Below are 22,770 nucleotides of genomic sequence, written 5' to 3'. Positions count from 1 at the left end.
ACTACAAACTCCACCTATAGGCCATTAATTGTAGCCCCAACACTACAAACTCCACCTATAGGCCATTAATTGTAGCCCCAACACTACAAACTCCACCTATAGGCAATAAACTGTAGCCCCGACACCACAACCTCCACCTATAGGCAATTAATTGTAGCCCCAACACTACAAACTCCACCTATAGGCAATAAACTGTAGCCCCAACACCACAACCTCCACTTATAGGCAATTAATTGTAGCCCCAACACTACAAACTTCACCTATAGGCAATTCATTGTCGCCCCAACACTACAAACTCCACCTATAGGCAATTAATAGTAGCCCCAACACTACAAACTCCACCTATAGGCCATTAATTGTAGCCCCAACACTACAAACTCCACCTATAGGCAATCAACTGTAGCCCCAACACTACAAACTCCACCTATAGGCAATCAACTGTAGCCCCAACACCACAACCTCCACCTATAGGCAATCAAGTGTAACCCCAACACTACAAACTCCACCTATAGGCAATTAATTGTCGCCCCAACACTACAAACTCCACCTATAGGCAATTAATTGAAGCCCCAACACTACAAACTCCACCTATAGGCAATTAATTGTAACCCCAACACTACAAACTCCACCTATAGGCAATTAATTGTAGCCCCAACACTACAAACTCCACCTATAGGCAATTAATTGTAGCCCCAACACTACAAACTCCACCTATAGGCAATTAATTGTAGCCCCAACACTACAAACTCCACCTATAGGCCATTAATTGTAGCCCCAACACTACAAACTCCACCTATAGGCAATTAATTGTAGCCCCAACACTACAAACTCCACCTATAGGCCATTAATTGTAGCCCCGACACTACAAACTCCACCGATAGGCAATTAATTGTAGCCCCAACATTACAAACTCCCCCTATAGGCCATTAATTGTAGCCCCAATCCTACAAACTCCACCGACAGGCAATTAATTGTAGCCCCAACACTACAAACTCCACCTATAGGCCATTAATTGTAGCCCCAACACTACAAACTCCACCGATAGGCAATTAATTGTAGCCCCAACACTACAAACTCAACTTATAGGCCATTAATTGTAGCCCCAACACTACAAACTCCACCTATAGGCCATTAATTGTAGCCCCAACACTACAAACTCCACCTATAGGCAATAAACTGTAGCCCCAACACCACAACCTCCACCTATAGGCAATTAATTGTAGCCCCAACACTACAAACTCCACCTATAGGCAATTAATTGTAGCCCCAACACTACAAACTCCACCTATAGGCCATTAATTGTAGCCCAAACACTACAAACTCCACCTATAGGCCATTAATTGTAGCCCCAACACTACAAACTCCACCGATAGGCAATTAATTGTAGCCCCAACACTACAAACTCCCCCTATAGGCCATTAATTGTAGCCCCAATACTACAAACTCCACCGATAGGCAATTAATTGTAGCCCCAACACTACAAACTCCACCTATAGGCCATTAATTGTAGCCCCAACACTACAAACTCCACCGATAGGCAATTAATTGTAGCCCCAACACTACAAACTCCACCGATAGGCCATTAATTGTAGCCCCAACACTACAAACTCCACCTATAGGCCATTAATTGTAGCCCAAACACTACAAACTCCACCTATAGGCAATAAACTGTAGCCCCAACACCACAACCTCCACCTATAGGCAATTAATTGTACCAAAACTACAAACTCCACCTATAGGCAATAAACTGTAGCCCCAACACCACAACCTCCACTTATAGGCAATTAATTGTAGCCCCAACACTACAAACTTCACCTATAGGCCATTAATTGTAGCCCCAACACAACAAACTCCACCTATAGGCAATCAACTGTAGCCCCAACACTACAAACTCCACCTATTGGCAATCAACTGTAGCCCCAACACCACAACCTCCACCTATAGGCAATCAACTGTAGCCCCAACACTACAAACTCCACCTATAGGCAATCAACTGTAGCCCCGACACCACAACCTCCACCTATAGGCACTCAACTGTAGCCCCAACACTACAAACTCCACCTATAGGCAATTAATTGTTGCCCCAACACTACAAACTCCACCTATAGGCAATTAATTGTCGCCCCAACACTACAAACTCCACCTACAGGCAATTAATTGAAGCCCCAACACTACACACTCCCCCTATAGGCCATTAATTGTAGCTCCAACACTACAAACTCCACCTATAGGCAATTAATTGTCGCCCCAACACTACAAACTCCACCTATAGGCAATTAATTGTAGCCCCAACACTACAAACTCCACCTATAGGCCATTAATTGTAGCCCCAACACTACAAACTCCACCGATAGGCAATTAATTGTAGCCCCAACACTACAAACTCCCCCTATAGGCCATTAATTGTAGCCCCAATAGTACAAACTCCACCGATAGGCAATTAATTGTAGCCCCAACACTACAAACTCCAACTATAGGCCATTAATTGTAGCCCCAACACTACAAACTCCACCGATAGGCAATTAATTGTAGCCCCAACACTACAAACTCCACCTATAGGCCATTAATTGTAGCCCCAACACTACAAACTCCACCGATAGGCAATTAATTGTAGCCCCAACACTACAAACTCCACCTATAGGCCATTAATTGTAGCCCCAACACTACAAACTCCACCTATAGGCCATTAATTGTAGCCCCAACACTACAAACTCCACCTATAGGCAATAAACTGTAGCCCCGACACCACAACCTCCACCTATAGGCAATTAATTGTAGCCCCAACACTACAAACTCCACCTATAGTCAATAAACTGTAGCCCCAACACCACAACCTCCACTTATAGGCAATTAATTGTAGCCCCAACACTACAAACTTCACCTATAGGCAATTCATTGTCGCCCCAACACTACAAACTCCACCTATAGGCCATTAATTGTAGCCCCAACACTACAAACTCCACCTATAGGCAATCAACGGTAGCCCCAACACCACAACCTCCACCTATAGGCAATCAACTGTAGCCCCAACACTACAAACTCCACCTATAGGCAATTAATTGTCGCCCCAACACTACAAACTCCACCTATAGGCAATTAATTGAAGCCCCAACACTACAAACTCCACCTATAGGCCATTAATTGTAGCCCCAACACTACAAACTCCACCTATAGGCAATTAATTGTCGCCCCAACACTACAAACTCCACCTATAGGCAATTAATTGTAGCCCCAACACAACAAACTCCACCTATAGGCCATTAATTGTAGCCCCAAAAGTACAAACTCCACCTATAGGCAATTAATTGTAACCCCAACACTACAAACTCCACCTATAGGCAATTAATTGAAGCCCCAACACTACAAACTCCACCTATAGGCCATTAATTGTAGCCCCAACACTACAAACTCCACCTATAGGCAATTAATTGTCGCCCCAACACTACAAACTCCACCTATAGGCAATTAATTGTAGCCCCAACACAACAAACTCCACCTATAGGCCATTAATTGTAGCCCCAAAAGTACAAACTCCACCTATAGGCAATTAATTGTAACCCCAACACTACAAACTCCACCTATAGGCAATTAATTGTAGCCCCAACACTACAAACTCCACCTATGGGCAATTAATTGTCGCCCCAACACTACAAACTCCACCTATAGGCAATTAATTGTAGCCCCAACACAACAAACTCCACCTATAGGCCATTAATTGTAGCCCCAAAAGTACAAACTCCACCTATAGGCAATTAATTGTAACCCCAACACTACAAACTCCACCTATAGGCAATTAATTGTAGCCCCAACACTACAAACTCCACCTATGGGCAATTAATTGTAGCCCCAACACTACAAACTCCACCTATAGGCAATTAATTGTAGCCCCAACACTACAAACTCCACCTATAGGCCATTAATTGTAGCCCCAACACTACAAACTCCACCTATAGGCAATTAATTGTAGCCCCAACACTACAAACTCCACCTATAGGCCATTAATTGTAGCCCCGACACTACAAACTCCACCGATAGGCAATTAATTGTAGCCCCAACATTACAAACTCCCCCTATAGGCCATTAATTGTAGCCCCAATCCTACAAACTCCACCGACAGGCAATTAATTGTAGCCCCAACACTACAAACTCCACCTATAGGCCATTAATTGTAGCCCCAACACTACAAACTCCACCGATAGGCAATTAATTGTAGCCCCAACACTACAAACTCCACCTATAGGCCATTAATTGTAGCCCCAACACTACAAACTCCACCTATAGGCCATTAATTGTAGCCCCAACACTACAAACTCCACCTATAGGCAATAAACTGTAGCCCCAACACCACAACCTCCACCTATAGGCAATTAATTGTAGCCCCAACACTACAAACTCCACCTATAGGCAACAAACTGTAGCCCCAACACCACAACCTCCACTTATAGGCAATTAATTGTAGCCCCAACACTACAAACTTCACCTATAGGCCATTTATTGTAGCCCCAACACTACAAACTCCACCTATAGGCAGTTCATTGTCGCCCCAACACTACAAACTGCACCTATAGGCAATTAATTGTAGCCCCAACACTACAAACTCCACCTATAGGCCATTACTTTTAGCCCCAACACTGCAAACTCCACCTATAGGCAATTAATTGTAGCCCCAACACTACGAACTCCACCTATAGGCAATAAACTGTAGCCCCAACACTACAAACTCCACCTATAGGCCATTAATTGTAGCCCCAACACTACAAACTCCACCTCTAGGCCATTAATTGTAGCCCCAACACTACAAACTCCACCTATAGGCAATTAATTGTCGCCCCAACACTACAAACTCCCCCTGTAGGCCATTAATTGTAGCCCCGACACTACAAACTCCACCGATAGGCAATTAATTGTAGCCCCAACATTACAAACTCCCCCTATAGGCCATTAATTGTAGCCCCAATACTACAAACTCCACCGACAGGCAATTAATTGTAGCCCCAACACTACAAACTCCACCTATAGGCCATTAATTGTAGCCCCAACACTACAAACTCCACCGATAGGCAATTAATTGTAGCCCCAACACTACAAACTCCACCTATAGGCCATTAATTGTAGCCCCAACACTACAAACTCCACCTATAGGCCATTAATTGTAGCCCCAACACTACAAACTCCACCTATAGGCCATTAATTGTAGCCCCAACACTACAAACTCCACCGATAGGCAATTAATTGTAGCCCCAACACTACAAACTCCCCCTATAGGCCATTAATTGTAGCCCCAATAGTACAAACTCCACCGATAGGCAATTAATTGTAGCCCCAACACTACAAACTCCAACTATAGGCCATTAATTGTAGCCCCAACACTACAAACTCCACCGATAGGCAATTAATTGTAGCCCCAACACTACAAACTCCACCTATAGGCCATTAATTGTAGCCCCAACACTACAAACTCCACCGATAGGCAATTAATTGTAGCCCCAACACTACAAACTCCACCTATAGGCCATTAATTGTAGCCCCAACACTACAAACTCCACCTATAGGCCATTAATTGTAGCCCCAACACTACAAACTCCACCTATAGGCAATAAACTGTAGCCCCGACACCACAACCTCCACCTATAGGCAATTAATTGTAGCCCCAACACTACAAACTCCACCTATAGGCAATAAACTGTAGCCCCAACACCACAACCTCCACTTATAGGCAATTAATTGTAGCCCCAACACTACAAACTTCACCTATAGGCAATTCATTGTCGCCCCAACACTACAAACTCCACCTATAGGCAATTAATAGTAGCCCCAACACTACAAACTCCACCTATAGGCCATTAATTGTAGCCCCAACACTACAAACTCCACCTATAGGCAATCAACTGTAGCCCCAACACTACAAACTCCACCTATAGGCAATCAACTGTAGCCCCAACACCACAACCTCCACCTATAGGCAATCAACTGTAGCCCCAACACTACAAACTCCACCTATAGGCAATTAATTGTCGCCCCAACACTACAAACTCCACCTATAGGCAATTAATTGAAGCCCCAACACTACAAACTCCACCTATAGGCAATTAATTGTAACCCCAACACTACAAACTCCACCTATAGGCAATTAATTGTAGCCCCAACACTACAAACTCCACCTATAGGCAATTAATTGTAGCCCCAACACTACAAACTCCACCTATAGGCAATTAATTGTAGCCCCAACACTACAAACTCCACCTATAGGCCATTAATTGTAGCCCCAACACTACAAACTCCACCTATAGGCAATTAATTGTAGCCCCAACACTACAAACTCCACCTATAGGCCATTAATTGTAGCCCCGACACTACAAACTCCACCGATAGGCAATTAATTGTAGCCCCAACATTACAAACTCCCCCTATAGGCCATTAATTGTAGCCCCAATCCTACAAACTCCACCGACAGGCAATTAATTGTAGCCCCAACACTACAAACTCCACCTATAGGCCATTAATTGTAGCCCCAACACTACAAACTCCACCGATAGGCAATTAATTGTAGCCCCAACACTACAAACTCAACTTATAGGCCATTAATTGTAGCCCCAACACTACAAACTCCACCTATAGGCCATTAATTGTAGCCCCAACACTACAAACTCCACCTATAGGCAATAAACTGTAGCCCCAACACCACAACCTCCACCTATAGGCAATTAATTGTAGCCCCAACACTACAAACTCCACCTATAGGCAATTAATTGTAGCCCCAACACTACAAACTCCACCTATAGGCCATTAATTGTAGCCCAAACACTACAAACTCCACCTATAGGCCATTAATTGTAGCCCCAACACTACAAACTCCACCGATAGGCAATTAATTGTAGCCCCAACACTACAAACTCCCCCTATAGGCCATTAATTGTAGCCCCAATACTACAAACTCCACCGATAGGCAATTAATTGTAGCCCCAACACTACAAACTCCACCTATAGGCCATTAATTGTAGCCCCAACACTACAAACTCCACCGATAGGCAATTAATTGTAGCCCCAACACTACAAACTCCACCTATAGGCCATTAATTGTAGCCCCAACACTACAAACTCCACCTATAGGCCATTAATTGTAGCCCAAACACTACAAACTCCACCTATAGGCAATAAACTGTAGCCCCAACACCACAACCTCCACCTATAGGCAATTAATTGTACCAAAACTACAAACTCCACCTATAGGCAATAAACTGTAGCCCCAACACCACAACCTCCACTTATAGGCAATTAATTGTAGCCCCAACACTACAAACTTCACCTATAGGCCATTAATTGTAGCCCCAACACAACAAACTCCACCTATAGGCAATCAACTGTAGCCCCAACACTACAAACTCCACCTATTGGCAATCAACTGTAGCCCCAACACCACAACCTCCACCTATAGGCAATCAACTGTAGCCCCAACACTACAAACTCCACCTATAGGCAATCAACTGTAGCCCCAACACTACAAACTCCACCTATAGGCAATCAACTGTAGCCCCGACACCACAACCTCCACCTATAGGCACTCAACTGTAGCCCCAACACTACAAACTCCACCTATAGGCAATTAATTGTTGCCCCAACACTACAAACTCCACCTATAGGCAATTAATTGTCGCCCCAACACTACAAACTCCACCTACAGGCAATTAATTGAAGCCCCAACACTACACACTCCCCCTATAGGCCATTAATTGTAGCTCCAACACTACAAACTCCACCTATAGGCAATTAATTGTCGCCCCAACACTACAAACTCCACCTATAGGCAATTAATTGTAGCCCCAACACTACAAACTCCACCTATAGGCCATTAATTGTAGCCCCAACACTACAAACTCCACCGATAGGCAATTAATTGTAGCCCCAACACTACAAACTCCCCCTATAGGCCATTAATTGTAGCCCCAATAGTACAAACTCCACCGATAGGCAATTAATTGTAGCCCCAACACTACAAACTCCAACTATAGGCCATTAATTGTAGCCCCAACACTACAAACTCCACCGATAGGCAATTAATTGTAGCCCCAACACTACAAACTCCACCTATAGGCCATTAATTGTAGCCCCAACACTACAAACTCCACCGATAGGCAATTAATTGTAGCCCCAACACTACAAACTCCACCTATAGGCCATTAATTGTAGCCCCAACACTACAAACTCCACCTATAGGCCATTAATTGTAGCCCCAACACTACAAACTCCACCTATAGGCAATAAACTGTAGCCCCGACACCACAACCTCCACCTATAGGCAATTAATTGTAGCCCCAACACTACAAACTCCACCTATAGTCAATAAACTGTAGCCCCAACACCACAACCTCCACTTATAGGCAATTAATTGTAGCCCCAACACTACAAACTTCACCTATAGGCAATTCATTGTCGCCCCAACACTACAAACTCCACCTATAGGCCATTAATTGTAGCCCCAACACTACAAACTCCACCTATAGGCAATCAACGGTAGCCCCAACACCACAACCTCCACCTATAGGCAATCAACTGTAGCCCCAACACTACAAACTCCACCTATAGGCAATTAATTGTCGCCCCAACACTACAAACTCCACCTATAGGCAATTAATTGAAGCCCCAACACTACAAACTCCACCTATAGGCCATTAATTGTAGCCCCAACACTACAAACTCCACCTATAGGCAATTAATTGTCGCCCCAACACTACAAACTCCACCTATAGGCAATTAATTGTAGCCCCAACACAACAAACTCCACCTATAGGCCATTAATTGTAGCCCCAAAAGTACAAACTCCACCTATAGGCAATTAATTGTAACCCCAACACTACAAACTCCACCTATAGGCAATTAATTGAAGCCCCAACACTACAAACTCCACCTATAGGCCATTAATTGTAGCCCCAACACTACAAACTCCACCTATAGGCAATTAATTGTCGCCCCAACACTACAAACTCCACCTATAGGCAATTAATTGTAGCCCCAACACAACAAACTCCACCTATAGGCCATTAATTGTAGCCCCAAAAGTACAAACTCCACCTATAGGCAATTAATTGTAACCCCAACACTACAAACTCCACCTATAGGCAATTAATTGTAGCCCCAACACTACAAACTCCACCTATGGGCAATTAATTGTCGCCCCAACACTACAAACTCCACCTATAGGCAATTAATTGTAGCCCCAACACAACAAACTCCACCTATAGGCCATTAATTGTAGCCCCAAAAGTACAAACTCCACCTATAGGCAATTAATTGTAACCCCAACACTACAAACTCCACCTATAGGCAATTAATTGTAGCCCCAACACTACAAACTCCACCTATGGGCAATTAATTGTAGCCCCAACACTACAAACTCCACCTATAGGCAATTAATTGTAGCCCCAACACTACAAACTCCACCTATAGGCCATTAATTGTAGCCCCAACACTACAAACTCCACCTATAGGCAATTAATTGTAGCCCCAACACTACAAACTCCACCTATAGGCCATTAATTGTAGCCCCGACACTACAAACTCCACCGATAGGCAATTAATTGTAGCCCCAACATTACAAACTCCCCCTATAGGCCATTAATTGTAGCCCCAATCCTACAAACTCCACCGACAGGCAATTAATTGTAGCCCCAACACTACAAACTCCACCTATAGGCCATTAATTGTAGCCCCAACACTACAAACTCCACCGATAGGCAATTAATTGTAGCCCCAACACTACAAACTCCACCTATAGGCCATTAATTGTAGCCCCAACACTACAAACTCCACCTATAGGCCATTAATTGTAGCCCCAACACTACAAACTCCACCTATAGGCAATAAACTGTAGCCCCAACACCACAACCTCCACCTATAGGCAATTAATTGTAGCCCCAACACTACAAACTCCACCTATAGGCAACAAACTGTAGCCCCAACACCACAACCTCCACTTATAGGCAATTAATTGTAGCCCCAACACTACAAACTTCACCTATAGGCCATTTATTGTAGCCCCAACACTACAAACTCCACCTATAGGCAGTTCATTGTCGCCCCAACACTACAAACTGCACCTATAGGCAATTAATTGTAGCCCCAACACTACAAACTCCACCTATAGGCCATTACTTTTAGCCCCAACACTGCAAACTCCACCTATAGGCAATTAATTGTAGCCCCAACACTACGAACTCCACCTATAGGCAATAAACTGTAGCCCCAACACTACAAACTCCACCTATAGGCCATTAATTGTAGCCCCAACACTACAAACTCCACCTCTAGGCCATTAATTGTAGCCCCAACACTACAAACTCCACCTATAGGCAATTAATTGTCGCCCCAACACTACAAACTCCCCCTGTAGGCCATTAATTGTAGCCCCGACACTACAAACTCCACCGATAGGCAATTAATTGTAGCCCCAACATTACAAACTCCCCCTATAGGCCATTAATTGTAGCCCCAATACTACAAACTCCACCGACAGGCAATTAATTGTAGCCCCAACACTACAAACTCCACCTATAGGCCATTAATTGTAGCCCCAACACTACAAACTCCACCGATAGGCAATTAATTGTAGCCCCAACACTACAAACTCCACCTATAGGCCATTAATTGTAGCCCCAACACTACAAACTCCACCTATAGGCCATTAATTGTAGCCCCAACACTACAAACTCCACCTATAGGCAATAAACTGTATCCCCAACACCACAACCTCCACCTATAGGCAATTAATTGTAGCCCCAACACTACAAACTCCACCTATAGGCCATTAATTGTAGCCCCAACACTGCAAACTCCAATTATAGGCAATTAATTGTAGCCCCAACACTACGAACTCCACCTATAGGCAATAAACTGTAGCCCCAACACTACAAACTCCACCTATAGGCCATTACTTGTAGCCCCAACACTACAAACTCCACCTATAGGCAATAAACGGTAGCCCCAACACCACAACCTCCACCTATAGGCCATTAATTGTTGCCCCAACACTACAAACTCCACCTATAGGCAATAAACTGTAGCCCCAACACCACAACCTCCACCTATAGGCAATTAATTGTAGCCCCAACACTACAAACTCCACCCATAGGCAATTAATTGTAGCCCCAACACTACAAACTCCACCTATATGCCATTAATTGTAGCCCCAACACTGCAGACTCCACCTATAGGCAATTAATTGTAGCCCCAACACTACAAACGCCACATATAGGCCCTTAATTGTCACCCCAACACTACAAACTACACCTATAGGCAATTAATTGTAGCCCCAACACTACAAACTCCACCTATAGGCCATTAATTGTAGCCCCAACACTACAAACTCCACCTATAGGCCATTAATTGTAGCCCCAACTCTACAAACTCCACCTATAGGCAATTAATTGTTGCTCCAACACTACAAACTCCACCTATAGGCAATTAATTGTAGCCCCAACACTACAAACTCCACCTATAGGCCATTAATTGTAGCCCCAACACTAAACTCCACCTATAGGCAATTAATTGTTGCCCCAACACTACAAACTACACCTATAGGCCATTAATTGTAGCCCCAACACAACAAACGCCACATATAGGCCATTAATTGTCGCCCCAACACTACAAACTCCACCTATAGGCATTTCATTGTAGCTCCAACACCACAACCTCCACCGACATGCAATCAACTGTAGGTCCAACACCACAAGCTCCACCTACAGGCAATCAACTGTAGCTCCAACACCACAAGCTCCACCTACAGGCAATCAACTGTAGCCCCAACACCACAAGCTCCACCGACAAGTCAAAAGTTGTGCACTACATATGGAATAGGGTACTATGTGGGACGCAGCCAAAGTCTGTTTTCTTAACCCTTTTAGCCTTGACCAATCCCAGAGATTAATCACAGAGAGAGAGAATTTCTTTCCTCCATTAGGAGGCTGTGCGCATCACTGAACTCACCCATGAGCAATGTTCTCTCTAAGCTGCACGCAGCTCCCCCGGGACTACCTTGCAGAATAAATTTTAGCCCAGAGAAGCACAAGATTGAATGTCACTCAACTTTCTAGAGTTTTCCCCTTTAGTTAACACTATCAACGTTTTTTCAAAAGTCTCATGGAATGTAGGCCTACATTGAACACCACACATTGGCTGCTACTGTAGGCTGAATGATACAACAGCTAGTTCCATGTTAAAATGTTATGGGATGCATTTCTCCATAGTTTTTTATTGTAGGCTACTCTACAAGGCCTACATTATGATCAAATAGCCACAGTAGCCTACTTGGCCACCGCTATACTGTAGCTTAAAGCGGGTACAGCTTCAGTGTTCACAGAAAACACACGTCAGAAGTTGCACAGAATTTTCACAATGTTCATGTTTCCACTTAGCAGACCTGAAATTTCAGTGCCGAAATTTTTTTGAGGGAACATTGCCCACGACATGAAATCTCCCAGGATAATGCTTGAAGAGTGCTAGCGGTAACCTGCATTCTAATACAAAGCATGTAACCACATGGTTTCTATTAAAGGTAATAGAAAATCAGGTTTGAAAATGTTTTAAGGGTTAGCAGCACATGCAACATTTTTATAGCTGGTCCGCAAAAAGGAGGCAGATGCTAATACAAATCGACATACAATATGTGACAACTAGGACTAGGTATACGGATTTCTAACAAAAGTCAGAAATCCATATACAATATGTGAATGACCAGGGCTAGTAGTGTATTCTAATAGAAAACCCCAAAAATAGGTGAGGAGCTAGCAATAAGCTACAACTACCTGTCCTCAGCTATATATCTATTTTTGCCCGCAGAGAGTGGAGTGTATGAAGAACCTGTACTCAGCACTTTGTACAGATGGCTGATAACAAACTAAGTGGAAAACAGATAACTTAGGCAACGGGGCACAACGAGATAAACATCTAGGATCCTAATCAGATGATTGCCTCCTCACCGTTAGCTTGTTGCAGTGTGCTGTTGTTCCATTATCGGTAGCATTAGCCTATTTGCATTCAGTGGTGTTGTTCTATTACTGCTCAAATCTGGCAGTACTGCTCTAGCAGTTACAGGCTCTGCTGTAGGCCATGTGCTGTGGGTGACAGCAGGCATAGGTCATCTGCGAAGAGTAGGCATTTAACTTCTGAATTGTGGAGACAAATACCAGGGGCTGAGGATTTTCTAGAATAGTGGCCAATTCGTTGATGTAAATATTGAAAAGTGCAGGGCTCAGATTGCAACCCTGGCGAAGGCCCCGCCCCTGGTTCTGTTTTTTTCTTGCCAATTTGGATGCTGCACCTATTGCCAGTATACATTGATTTAATTATGTCGAATGTTTTACCCCCCACACTACTTTCAATGACTTTGTAGAACAGTCCTGTATGCCAAATAGAATCAAATGATTTTTGGAAATCGATAAAGCAAGCGTACATTTTGGCATTATTTTGGTGGAAATGTTTATCTATCAGGGTGTGTAGGGTGTAAATATGATCGGTCGAGCAATATTTTGGTATAAATCCAATTTGGCTTTTACTCAAGACATTGTGCTTATTAATTAAAGAAGTTTAGAACTCTTACATTTATAATACTACAGAAAACCTTCACCAGGTTACTGTTCACGCAAATGCCTCTGTAATTGTTACGGTCAAATTTGTCTCCGTTCTTAAAGATTTGGGTTATGAGTCCTTGATTCCAGATGTCAGGGAAATAACCTACACTCAGGATCAAATTAAACAGTTTTAATATACCCAATTGAAATTTTGCACTAGTGAGTTTGAGCATCTCATTTAGGATGCCCCCCTCAGAATCTCAATATTAGAGATCCTAGACTTCCTCATTAGAGATCCTCATTAGAGCTCCTCATTTATTAGAGATCCTCATTAGAGATCCTCATTTAGGATATCTCTCTCTCTCTTTACACTCTCTCCCTCTCTCTACTCTCTCTCTCTCTCTCCTTACTCTCTCCCTCCCTCTCATTATGATCTATCTTTCTCTCTTTACTCTCTCTCTCTCTCTCTCTTTACTCCTTCTCTCTCATTACTCTCTCTCTCTCTCTCTCTACTCTCTCTCTCTGTCTCTCTCTTTCTCTTTACTCTCTCTACTCTCTCTCTTTACTCTCTCTCTCTGTCTCTCTCTCTCTGTCTCTCCCTTTCTTGACTCTCTATTTACTCAATTTTCAATTTCAATTGAAAGGGCTTCATTGGCAAAAGAAACATATATTACCATTGCCAAAGCAAGTGAAATAGATAAAAAAAATAGTGTGTATTGATGTGCAAATAGTTTAAGTACAAAAGGGAAAATACAGTTGAAGTCGGAAGATTACATACACCTTAGCCAAATACATTTAAACTCAGTTTTCACAATTTATGAAATGTAATCCTAATAAAAATTCCCTGTCTTAGGTCAGTTAGGATCACCACTTTATTTTAAGAATGTGAAATGTCAGAATAATACTAGAGAGAATGATTTATTTCAGCTTTTATTTCTTTCATCACATTCCCAGTGGGTCAGAAGTTTACATACACTCAATTAGTATTTGGTAGCATTGCCTTTAAATTGTTGAACTTGAGTCAAACGTTTCGGGTAGCCTTCCACAAGCTTCCCACAGTAAGTTGGGTGAATTTTGGCCCATTCCTCCTGATAGAGCTGGTGTAACTGAGTCAGGATTGTAGGCCTCCTTGCTCGGACATGCTTTTTCAGTTCTGCCCACAAATTGTCTATAGGATTGATGTCAGGGCTTTGTGATGGCCACTCCAATACCTTGACATCATCATGTGAGAATGATGAATGATGACACGTGGAAGAGGGAAAGGAATGAGATGGGAACAGCAATTTGTTGCAAGTTGGGGAGGAGGGCTATTAGCTGAACAATAGACTATTCAATCTTTACTAAAGAACAGTCTTATATCTGAGCTACGTGTGAAAAACTCATATCACAGACCAGATTTGCCCTAACGACCAAGGGGTAGCTTGCTACTCAATGTAATAAAGTAATGACTTTTCAAGTAAGTTATGCTGGCTGACAATTTGTTATCCTCTCTGGGATATGTGGGACTTGCGTCCCACTTGGCCAATAGCCAGGGAAAATGTAGAGCGCCAAATTCAAAAAAATGATATAAAATCAAACTTTCATTAAATCACACATATAAGATACCAAATTAAAGCTAGACTCGTTGTGAATCCAGCCAACATGTCAGATTTCAAAAAGGCTTTTCGACGAAAGCATAAGATGCTATTATCTGGTGATAGCACAACAGTAAACAAAGAGAGAGTTCAGAGCAAGTGACGTAACTGATTGAAACACTAGTAGCGCGTACCCGCTAACTAGCTAGCCATTTCACATCCGTTACACAGGCGCAACACAAAACGTAGAAATAAAATATAAATCATGCCTTACCTTTGACTAATTTCTTTTGTTGGCACGCCAATATGTCCCATAAACATCGCAAATGGTCATTTTGTTCGATTAATTCCGTCCATATATGTCCAAAATGTCCATTTATTTGGCGCGTTTGATCCAGAAAAAAACAGCTTCCAATTTGCGCAACGTCACTACAAAATGTCTAAAAAATTACCTTAACTTTGCCAAAACATTTTAAACTACTTTTGTAATACAACTTAAGGTATTTGTAAACGTTAATAATCGATCAAATTGAAGACGGGTCTATCTGTTTTCAATACAGGAGGTCAACAAACTAAGCTACTTTTCTAGTCTTGCGCAACTCTCAAACAGTACACATAACTTTACACTGATTCCAGATGGCCGTTCTTCTTCATTGTACAAAGGAATAACCTCAACCTATTTCCAAAGCCTGGTGACATCCAGTGGAAGCGGTAGGAACTGCAAACAGGTTGATTAGAAATCTAGTATCCCAATGAAAACTCATTGAACAGACACACTTATGTGTGCGTAATGAAAAAGTAGGCATCTGGTCTAGCAATCGATGACAAACGAGCTTGCTGCCCAGACTTACATAATTACAAAGAGGAGATTCTCCTGATTAAAATGGTGCCCGTGTTACAGTTTTGCTTCTGTCCCTCTCCTCGCCACTACCTGGGCTCGAACCAGGGACCCTCTGCACACATAGACAACAGCCACCCTTGAAGCATCGTTACCCATTGCTCCACAAAAGCAGCGGCACCTTGCAGAGCAAGGGGAACAACTACTTCAAGGTCTCTGAGCGAGTGACGTCACCGATTGAAATGCTATTAACGCGCACCCCGCTAACTAATTAGCCATTTCACACCGGTTACACCCGACTTGAAAAAATCAAAAAATACACATTGCGAGATATTTGGCGAAATAGACAAACATGCCTATATTTCCCCCATAGGAGACAATGGGAAGACTGCAGAGTTCCAATTATTTCTGTTGTTTACATTTGAACTATAAAACAACGTGAGCACGTCTCATTGTCAACAATAGCGAAGCAGGCATTGTGACGTTGAACATTAAGCTGGGAATAGAACGTTCGGAAGGCGAGTTGGTGCCACGGTGCTTAATACAACTAAAAGGAGCTGGCAGGGTGAAGAATGCACTACAATAAGGCCTGTTTTTTTGCAATTACTTCAAAACGACGGCAAGCAGCTGGGAAATGGGACTACCAGGTGGATGGGACTACCAGCTCTCTGTAACCTAGAGGGCCACCAGTGGGTCCGTCTCCTTTATACCATGTTTCTTGTAGGATGACAATGTCTGTATTTCAAATTTCTTTGAAGCCTGGGTTCCTGCTCTTTAGGCCAAAGCCAGATGACCTCAGACCTTGTATATTCCAGGATGAGATAGTAAAATCTTTGTGTTCTATAGTGTCTAGTGTTGTTTTTGTGTAGTTTAGGCCCGGACCATCACAGTAAGTGTGAGCAGAGCATGTTGAGCATCTGATACATACCTCTCAGGTCGCAGGATGGGCTTGGGCGGGTGTAATAGTGGGGGTTGGGCCTGTTGCTCTGCTACTGGCCTGGGCATATGTCCTGCTGTCATGTAGAGTTCCTTGCCAAGGGGGGAATGGGGTGGGTAGAAGGGGCATAGGTCCGATATGGGGGAGTCTATATAGGGTGTGGCCATGGTTTGCTTGGGGTGGTCTTAGAAGTTTGGGGTGTCGCTGGTGATGCTGTGGTCTGGGTGTAGGTCCTCTTTGTGTGTGTTCTCTCAGTGCAGATACTTCGGGAGGGGGCCTTGCAGGTCTGGGACGGTGTCTCGCTGGTCTGTGCGGGGTGTCCGTTGCTCTGTTGCTCCTGTGAGGTGCTGAGGCTAAGGTTGAGAGTGATGTCATTCAGGGTCCTGGCAAAAGTTGGGATTGCTGCCTTGTAGAGGTGGACCTGGTCGCAAAGGCTGTTCAAGTCCAGGGTGGAGTGGTGGGCCAGGTAAACGTTAGGTTTTGAGGAACAGTCTCTTGCATTCACCCACTGTATGGTGGCACGGTGAAAGTATTTTTGTGCTAGCAGGGTGGAGATAACCACTTCTGCGTTGCGGAAAGTGGAAGAGGCTTTTTCAATCACTCCCTTGAGTGCTGTTGCCACTCTTTCCTGCTGGGCCCTCAGGTGATTTGTGCCCGTGTGAATTATAATGTGGCTGGGGGAACCTTTTTATTTATTTATTTATTTTACCGTTATTTTACCAGGTAAGTTGACTGAGAACACGTTCTCATTTGCAGCAACGACCTGGGGAATAGTTACAGGGGAGAGGAGGGGGATGAATGAGCCAATTGTAAACTGGGGATTATTAATTAGGTGACCATGATGGTTTGAGGGCCAGATTGGGAATTTAGCCAGGACACCAGGGTTAACACCCCTACTCTTACGATAAGTGCCATGGGATCTTTAATGACCTCAGAGAGTCAGGACACCCGTTTAACGTCCCATCCGAAAGACGGCACCCTACACAGGGCAGTGTCCCCAATCACTGCCCTGGGGCATTGGGATATTTTTTAGACCAGAGGAAAGAGTGCCTCCTACTGGCCCTCCAAAACCACTTCCAGCAGCATCTGGTCTCCCATCCAGGGCCTGACCAGGACCAACCCTGCTTAGCTTCAGAAGCAAGCAAGTAGTGGTATGCAGGGTGGTATGCTGCTGGCTGTAACCTCTCTCTCTCTCTTTACACGCTCTTTACTCTCTCTCTCTCTCTCTGATTCATTCCCATGTCTCATGACTATTCTTCAGCCAAGGTCAAAGGGTCGTGAAAACACAGACGGAAAATAAACTATTTAAGAAAAAGAGGCATATTTCTCTTTTACAGTATGTAAGACACTACCATGACACAGTAGAGTACTGTAGATCTTCAGGGTGCGCGTGTGTGCGTGCATATGCGTGCGCGCGTGTGTGTGTGTGTGTTTGTAGCCTTAAACCTTGGACCGCACACACCACTTATAACCCGGACCTTTACCTCTCCTATAACTCTTCTATAACATGGAAAAAACATTTTTAGTTTTCATTCTCTTTTTCTTCACAAGTTCCTGGTGAAATAGAGATAGAAAACAGACAGGACAAGGCTGCAGGACACAGAGTGGTCAGTGAAACTGCTGCCAGACAAAATATTATGCTTTAATTCCATATTCCATACTGTCTTTACCATCGCATCAATTATCCCATTCAGGAGAGCACTTCAGGATATTTTTCTTTCAACAAAATGATGTTTACCTTAGCGTACACACAATGAAAGTATAATAAACTCTGCACTTTTCACTCGCTGTACTGCACACCATATTCAGTCAACGAAAACAAAAAATCGTATCGATGCATTGCAGTAGGTTGGGTGTCAAAAACAGTGGCAATTCTCACTATATTTGTAATGTACTTATAATACGCACCTCTGTGTGTTTTCTGCTGCAACACAAAACACATTTGAAGTCATTCTCCTAATCCTACAGTAGGCCCTCTTATCCCACCCTCTCTCTCCGAGACACTTTGAATTCAAATGTGGGCTTTTGAATTATATTGCGTGTAGAACAGCCCTGTAGCTTGAGCAAGCTACAGTAGCTGTGTGTGTGTGTGTGTGTGTGTGTGTGTGTGTGTGTGTGTGTGTGTGTGTGTGTGTGTATGTGTGTGTGTGTGTGTGTGTGTGTGTGTGTGTGTGTGTGTGTGTATACACAAATGTGTGTGTATACACAAATGTGTGTGCGTACGAGTGTGTGTGTGGGCGTGGGAGTGTGTCTTAGCGTTTGGAGGACTGAGCGTATTGAGCATGATTAATTGAGTCTGTCGGCCTGTTATTGTGCGGAGCTGCACGGACAATTTAAAACAGCATAGGTGGGCCCATTATGGGCCTGGGTCCAGGCTGACTCAACACTCAGGTTCACTACTAGAGCAAAGCCTAGGAATAGACTGATAGTAAGAGACAGACTGATAGTAAGAGACAAACTGACAGTAAGGGACAGACTGATAGTAATAGACAGACTGATAGTAAGGGACAGACTGATAGTAAGGGACAGACTGATAGTAAGAGACAGACTGATAGTAAGGGACAGACTGACAGTAAGAGACAGACTGACAGTAAGAGACAGACTGACAGTAAGGGACAGACTGATAGTAAGAGACAGACTGATAGTAAGAGACAGACTGATAGTAAGAGACAGACTGACAGTAAGGGACAGACTGATAGTAAGGGACAGACTGATAGTAAGGGACAGACTGATAGAAAGGGACAGACTGACAGTAAGGGACAGACTGATAGTAAGAGACAGACTGATAGAAAGGGACAGACTGATAGTAAGAGACAGACTGATAGTAAGGGACAGACTGATAGAAAGGGACAGACTGACAGTAAGGGACAGACTGATAGTAAGAGACAGACTGATAGTAAGGGACAGACTGATAGAAAGGGACAGACTGACAGTAAGTGACAGACTGATAGTAGGAGACAGACTGATTGTAAGAGACAGACTGATAGAAAGGGACAGACTGAAATTAAGAGACAGACTGATAGTAAGGGACAGACTGATAGAAAGGGACAGACTGACAGTAAGGAACAGACTGATAGTAAGAGACAGACTGATAGAAAGGGACAGACTGACAGTAAGAGACAGACTGATAGTAAGTGACAGACTGATAGAAAGGGACAGACTGATAGAAAGTGACAGACTGACAGTAAGTGACAGACTGATAGAAAGGGACAGACTGATAGTAAGGGACAGACTGATAGTAAGGGACAGGCTGATAGAAAGGGACAGACTGATAGAAAGGGACAGACTGATAGTAAGGGACAGACTGATAGAAAGGGACAGACTGATAGTAAGGGACAGACTGATAGTAAAGGACAGACTGATAGTAAGAGACAGACTGATAGAAAGGGACAGACTGATAGTAAGAGACAGACTGATAGAAAGGGACAGACTGACAGTAAGAGACAGACTGATAGTAAGTGACAGACTGATAGAAAGGGACAGACTGATAGAAAGGGACAGACTGACAGTAAGTGACAGACTGATAGAAAGGGACAGACTGATAGAAAGGGACAGACTGACAGTAAGAGACAGACTGACAGAAAGGGACAGACTGACAGTAAGAGACAGACTGATAGTAAGTGACAGACTGATAGAAAGGGACAGACTGATAGAAAGGGACAGACTGACAGTAAGAGACAGACTGATAGTAAGTGACAGACTGATAGTAAGAGACAGACTGATAGAAAGGGACAGACTGATAGAAAGGGACAGACTGATAGTAAGCGACAGACTGATAGAAAGGGACAGACTGATAGAAAGGGACAGACTGATAGTAAGGGACAGACTGATAGTAAGGGACAGACTGATAGAAAGGGACAGACTGATAGAAAGGGACAGACTGATAGTAAGGGACAGACTGATAGAAAGGGACAGACTGATAGTAAGGGACAGACTGATAGTAAGGGACAGACTGATAGTAAGAGACAGACTGATAGTAAGGGACAGACTGATAGTAAGAGACAGACTGATAGAAAGGGACAGACTGACAGTAAGAGACAGACTGATAGTAAGTGACAGACTGATAGAAAGGGACAGACTGATAGAAAGGGACAGACTGACAGTAAGAGACAGACTGATAGTAAGGGACAGACTGATAGTAAGAGACAGACTGACAGAAAGGGACAGACTGACAGTAAGAGACAGACTGATAGTAAGTGACAGACTGATAGAAAGGGACAGACTGATAGAAAGGGACAGACTGACAGTAAGAGACAGACTGATAGTAAGTGACAGACTGATAGTAAGAGACAGACTGATAGAAAGGGACAGACTGATAGAAAGGGACAGACTGATAGTAAGCGACAGACTGATAGAAAGGGACAGACTGATAGAAAGGGACAGACTGACAGTAAGAGACAGACTGATAGTAAGTGACAGACTGATAGTAAGAGACAGACTGATAGAAAGGGACAGACTGATAGAAAGGGACAGACTGATAGTAAGCGACAGACTGATAGAAAGGGACAGACTGATAGAAAGGGACAGACTGACAGTAAGAGACAGACTGATAGTAAGTGACAGACTGACAGTAAGAGACAGACTGACAGAAAGGGACAGACTGACAGTAAGAGACAGACTGATAGTAAGTGACAGACTGATAGTAAGAGACAGACTGATAGAAAGGGACAGACTGATAGAAAGGGACAGACTGACAGTAAGGGACAGACTGATAGAAAGGGACAGACTGATAGAAAGGGACAGACTGATAGAAAGGGACAGACTGATAGAAAGGGACAGACTGATAGTAAGTGACAGACTGATAGTAAGTGACAGACTGATAGAAAGGGACAGACTGATAGAAAGGGACAGACTGATAGAAAGGGACAGACTGATAGAAAGGGACAGACTGATAGAAAGGGACAAACTGACAGTAAGAGACAGACTGATAGTAAGTGACAGACTGATAGTAAGAGACAGACTGATAGAAAGGGACAGACTGATAGAAAGGGACAGACTGATAGTAAGTGACAGACTGATAGAAAGGGACAGACTGATAGAAAGGGACAGACTGACAGTAATAGACAGATTGATAGTAAGTGACAGACTGATAGTAAGAGACAGACTGATAGTAAGGGACATACTGATAGAAAGGGACAGACTGATAGTAAGGGACAGACTGATAGTAAGGGACAGACTGACAGTAAGGGACAGACTGACAGTAAGGGACAGACTGACAGTAAGGGACAGACTGACAGTAAGGGACAGACTGATAGTAAGTGACAGACTGATAGTAAGGGACAGACTGATAGTAAGGGACAGACTGACAGTAAGTGACGAATATGGAAGAAGGACGTGTGAAGAACGTGTGAAAACCATACAATTAAAATTAACAACAACTTCTGTTTAAGAACCCCAACAGCTTTTTGGTCATGTTGAAGAGCATTTGGTGTAAATGGTTTCTGTTGCAAAACATTTTACAACAGACAAAACGTTGTTCAACAGAACCGGCGTAATGAATACACTCCAGGAGTGCGTTTAGTTCGATTGAACTTTTGCTACGGTATGGAATGGTTGGTACAGAACAACATGTTTCCCCAAAACGTTTTTGTACGTTCTTGAACAGACTTTGTGGTATGTTTGCTCCGTTTGGTGGGTGTGGTGGGCTGTGGCTTGAAACAGTGAGTGACGTTTTAAAGGGCAGCAGTGCATTTTGAACCCACAATCCAACCCCTCCCTGTTTTTCAATTGGTTGTTCAGTACAGCACCGTTTTCCATTTAAACACAGCCTACTGTATACACCTCTCAAGGAACCATGGAACCTTGCTGATTACAAGGCAATGCATTTGTTTCTGTTGACGGTTGGTCTTATTCAGTGGT

General features: G+C 43.4%; 1 protein-coding gene across 1 annotated transcript in view; it reads left to right on the top strand.

Annotated features, from left to right (window-relative positions):
* Window positions 1-21,849, top strand: part of LOC129819160 (repetin-like) — a 42,036-nt gene extending 20,187 nt beyond the window's left edge. Inside the window, 3 exon segments of the mRNA XM_055875719.1 lie at window positions 20,179-20,369; window positions 20,637-20,833; window positions 21,599-21,849. Coding sequence (XP_055731694.1) covers window positions 20,179-20,369; window positions 20,637-20,833; window positions 21,599-21,849 — 639 coding nt within the window.
* The last annotated feature ends 921 nt before the right edge of the window (window positions 21,850-22,770 follow it).

Source organism: Salvelinus fontinalis, chromosome 21, assembly GCF_029448725.1.
Source record: "Salvelinus fontinalis isolate EN_2023a chromosome 21, ASM2944872v1, whole genome shotgun sequence".
Lineage (NCBI taxonomy): Eukaryota > Metazoa > Chordata > Actinopteri > Salmoniformes > Salmonidae > Salvelinus > Salvelinus fontinalis.
This window is presented reverse-complemented; position numbering and strand designations above follow the sequence as displayed.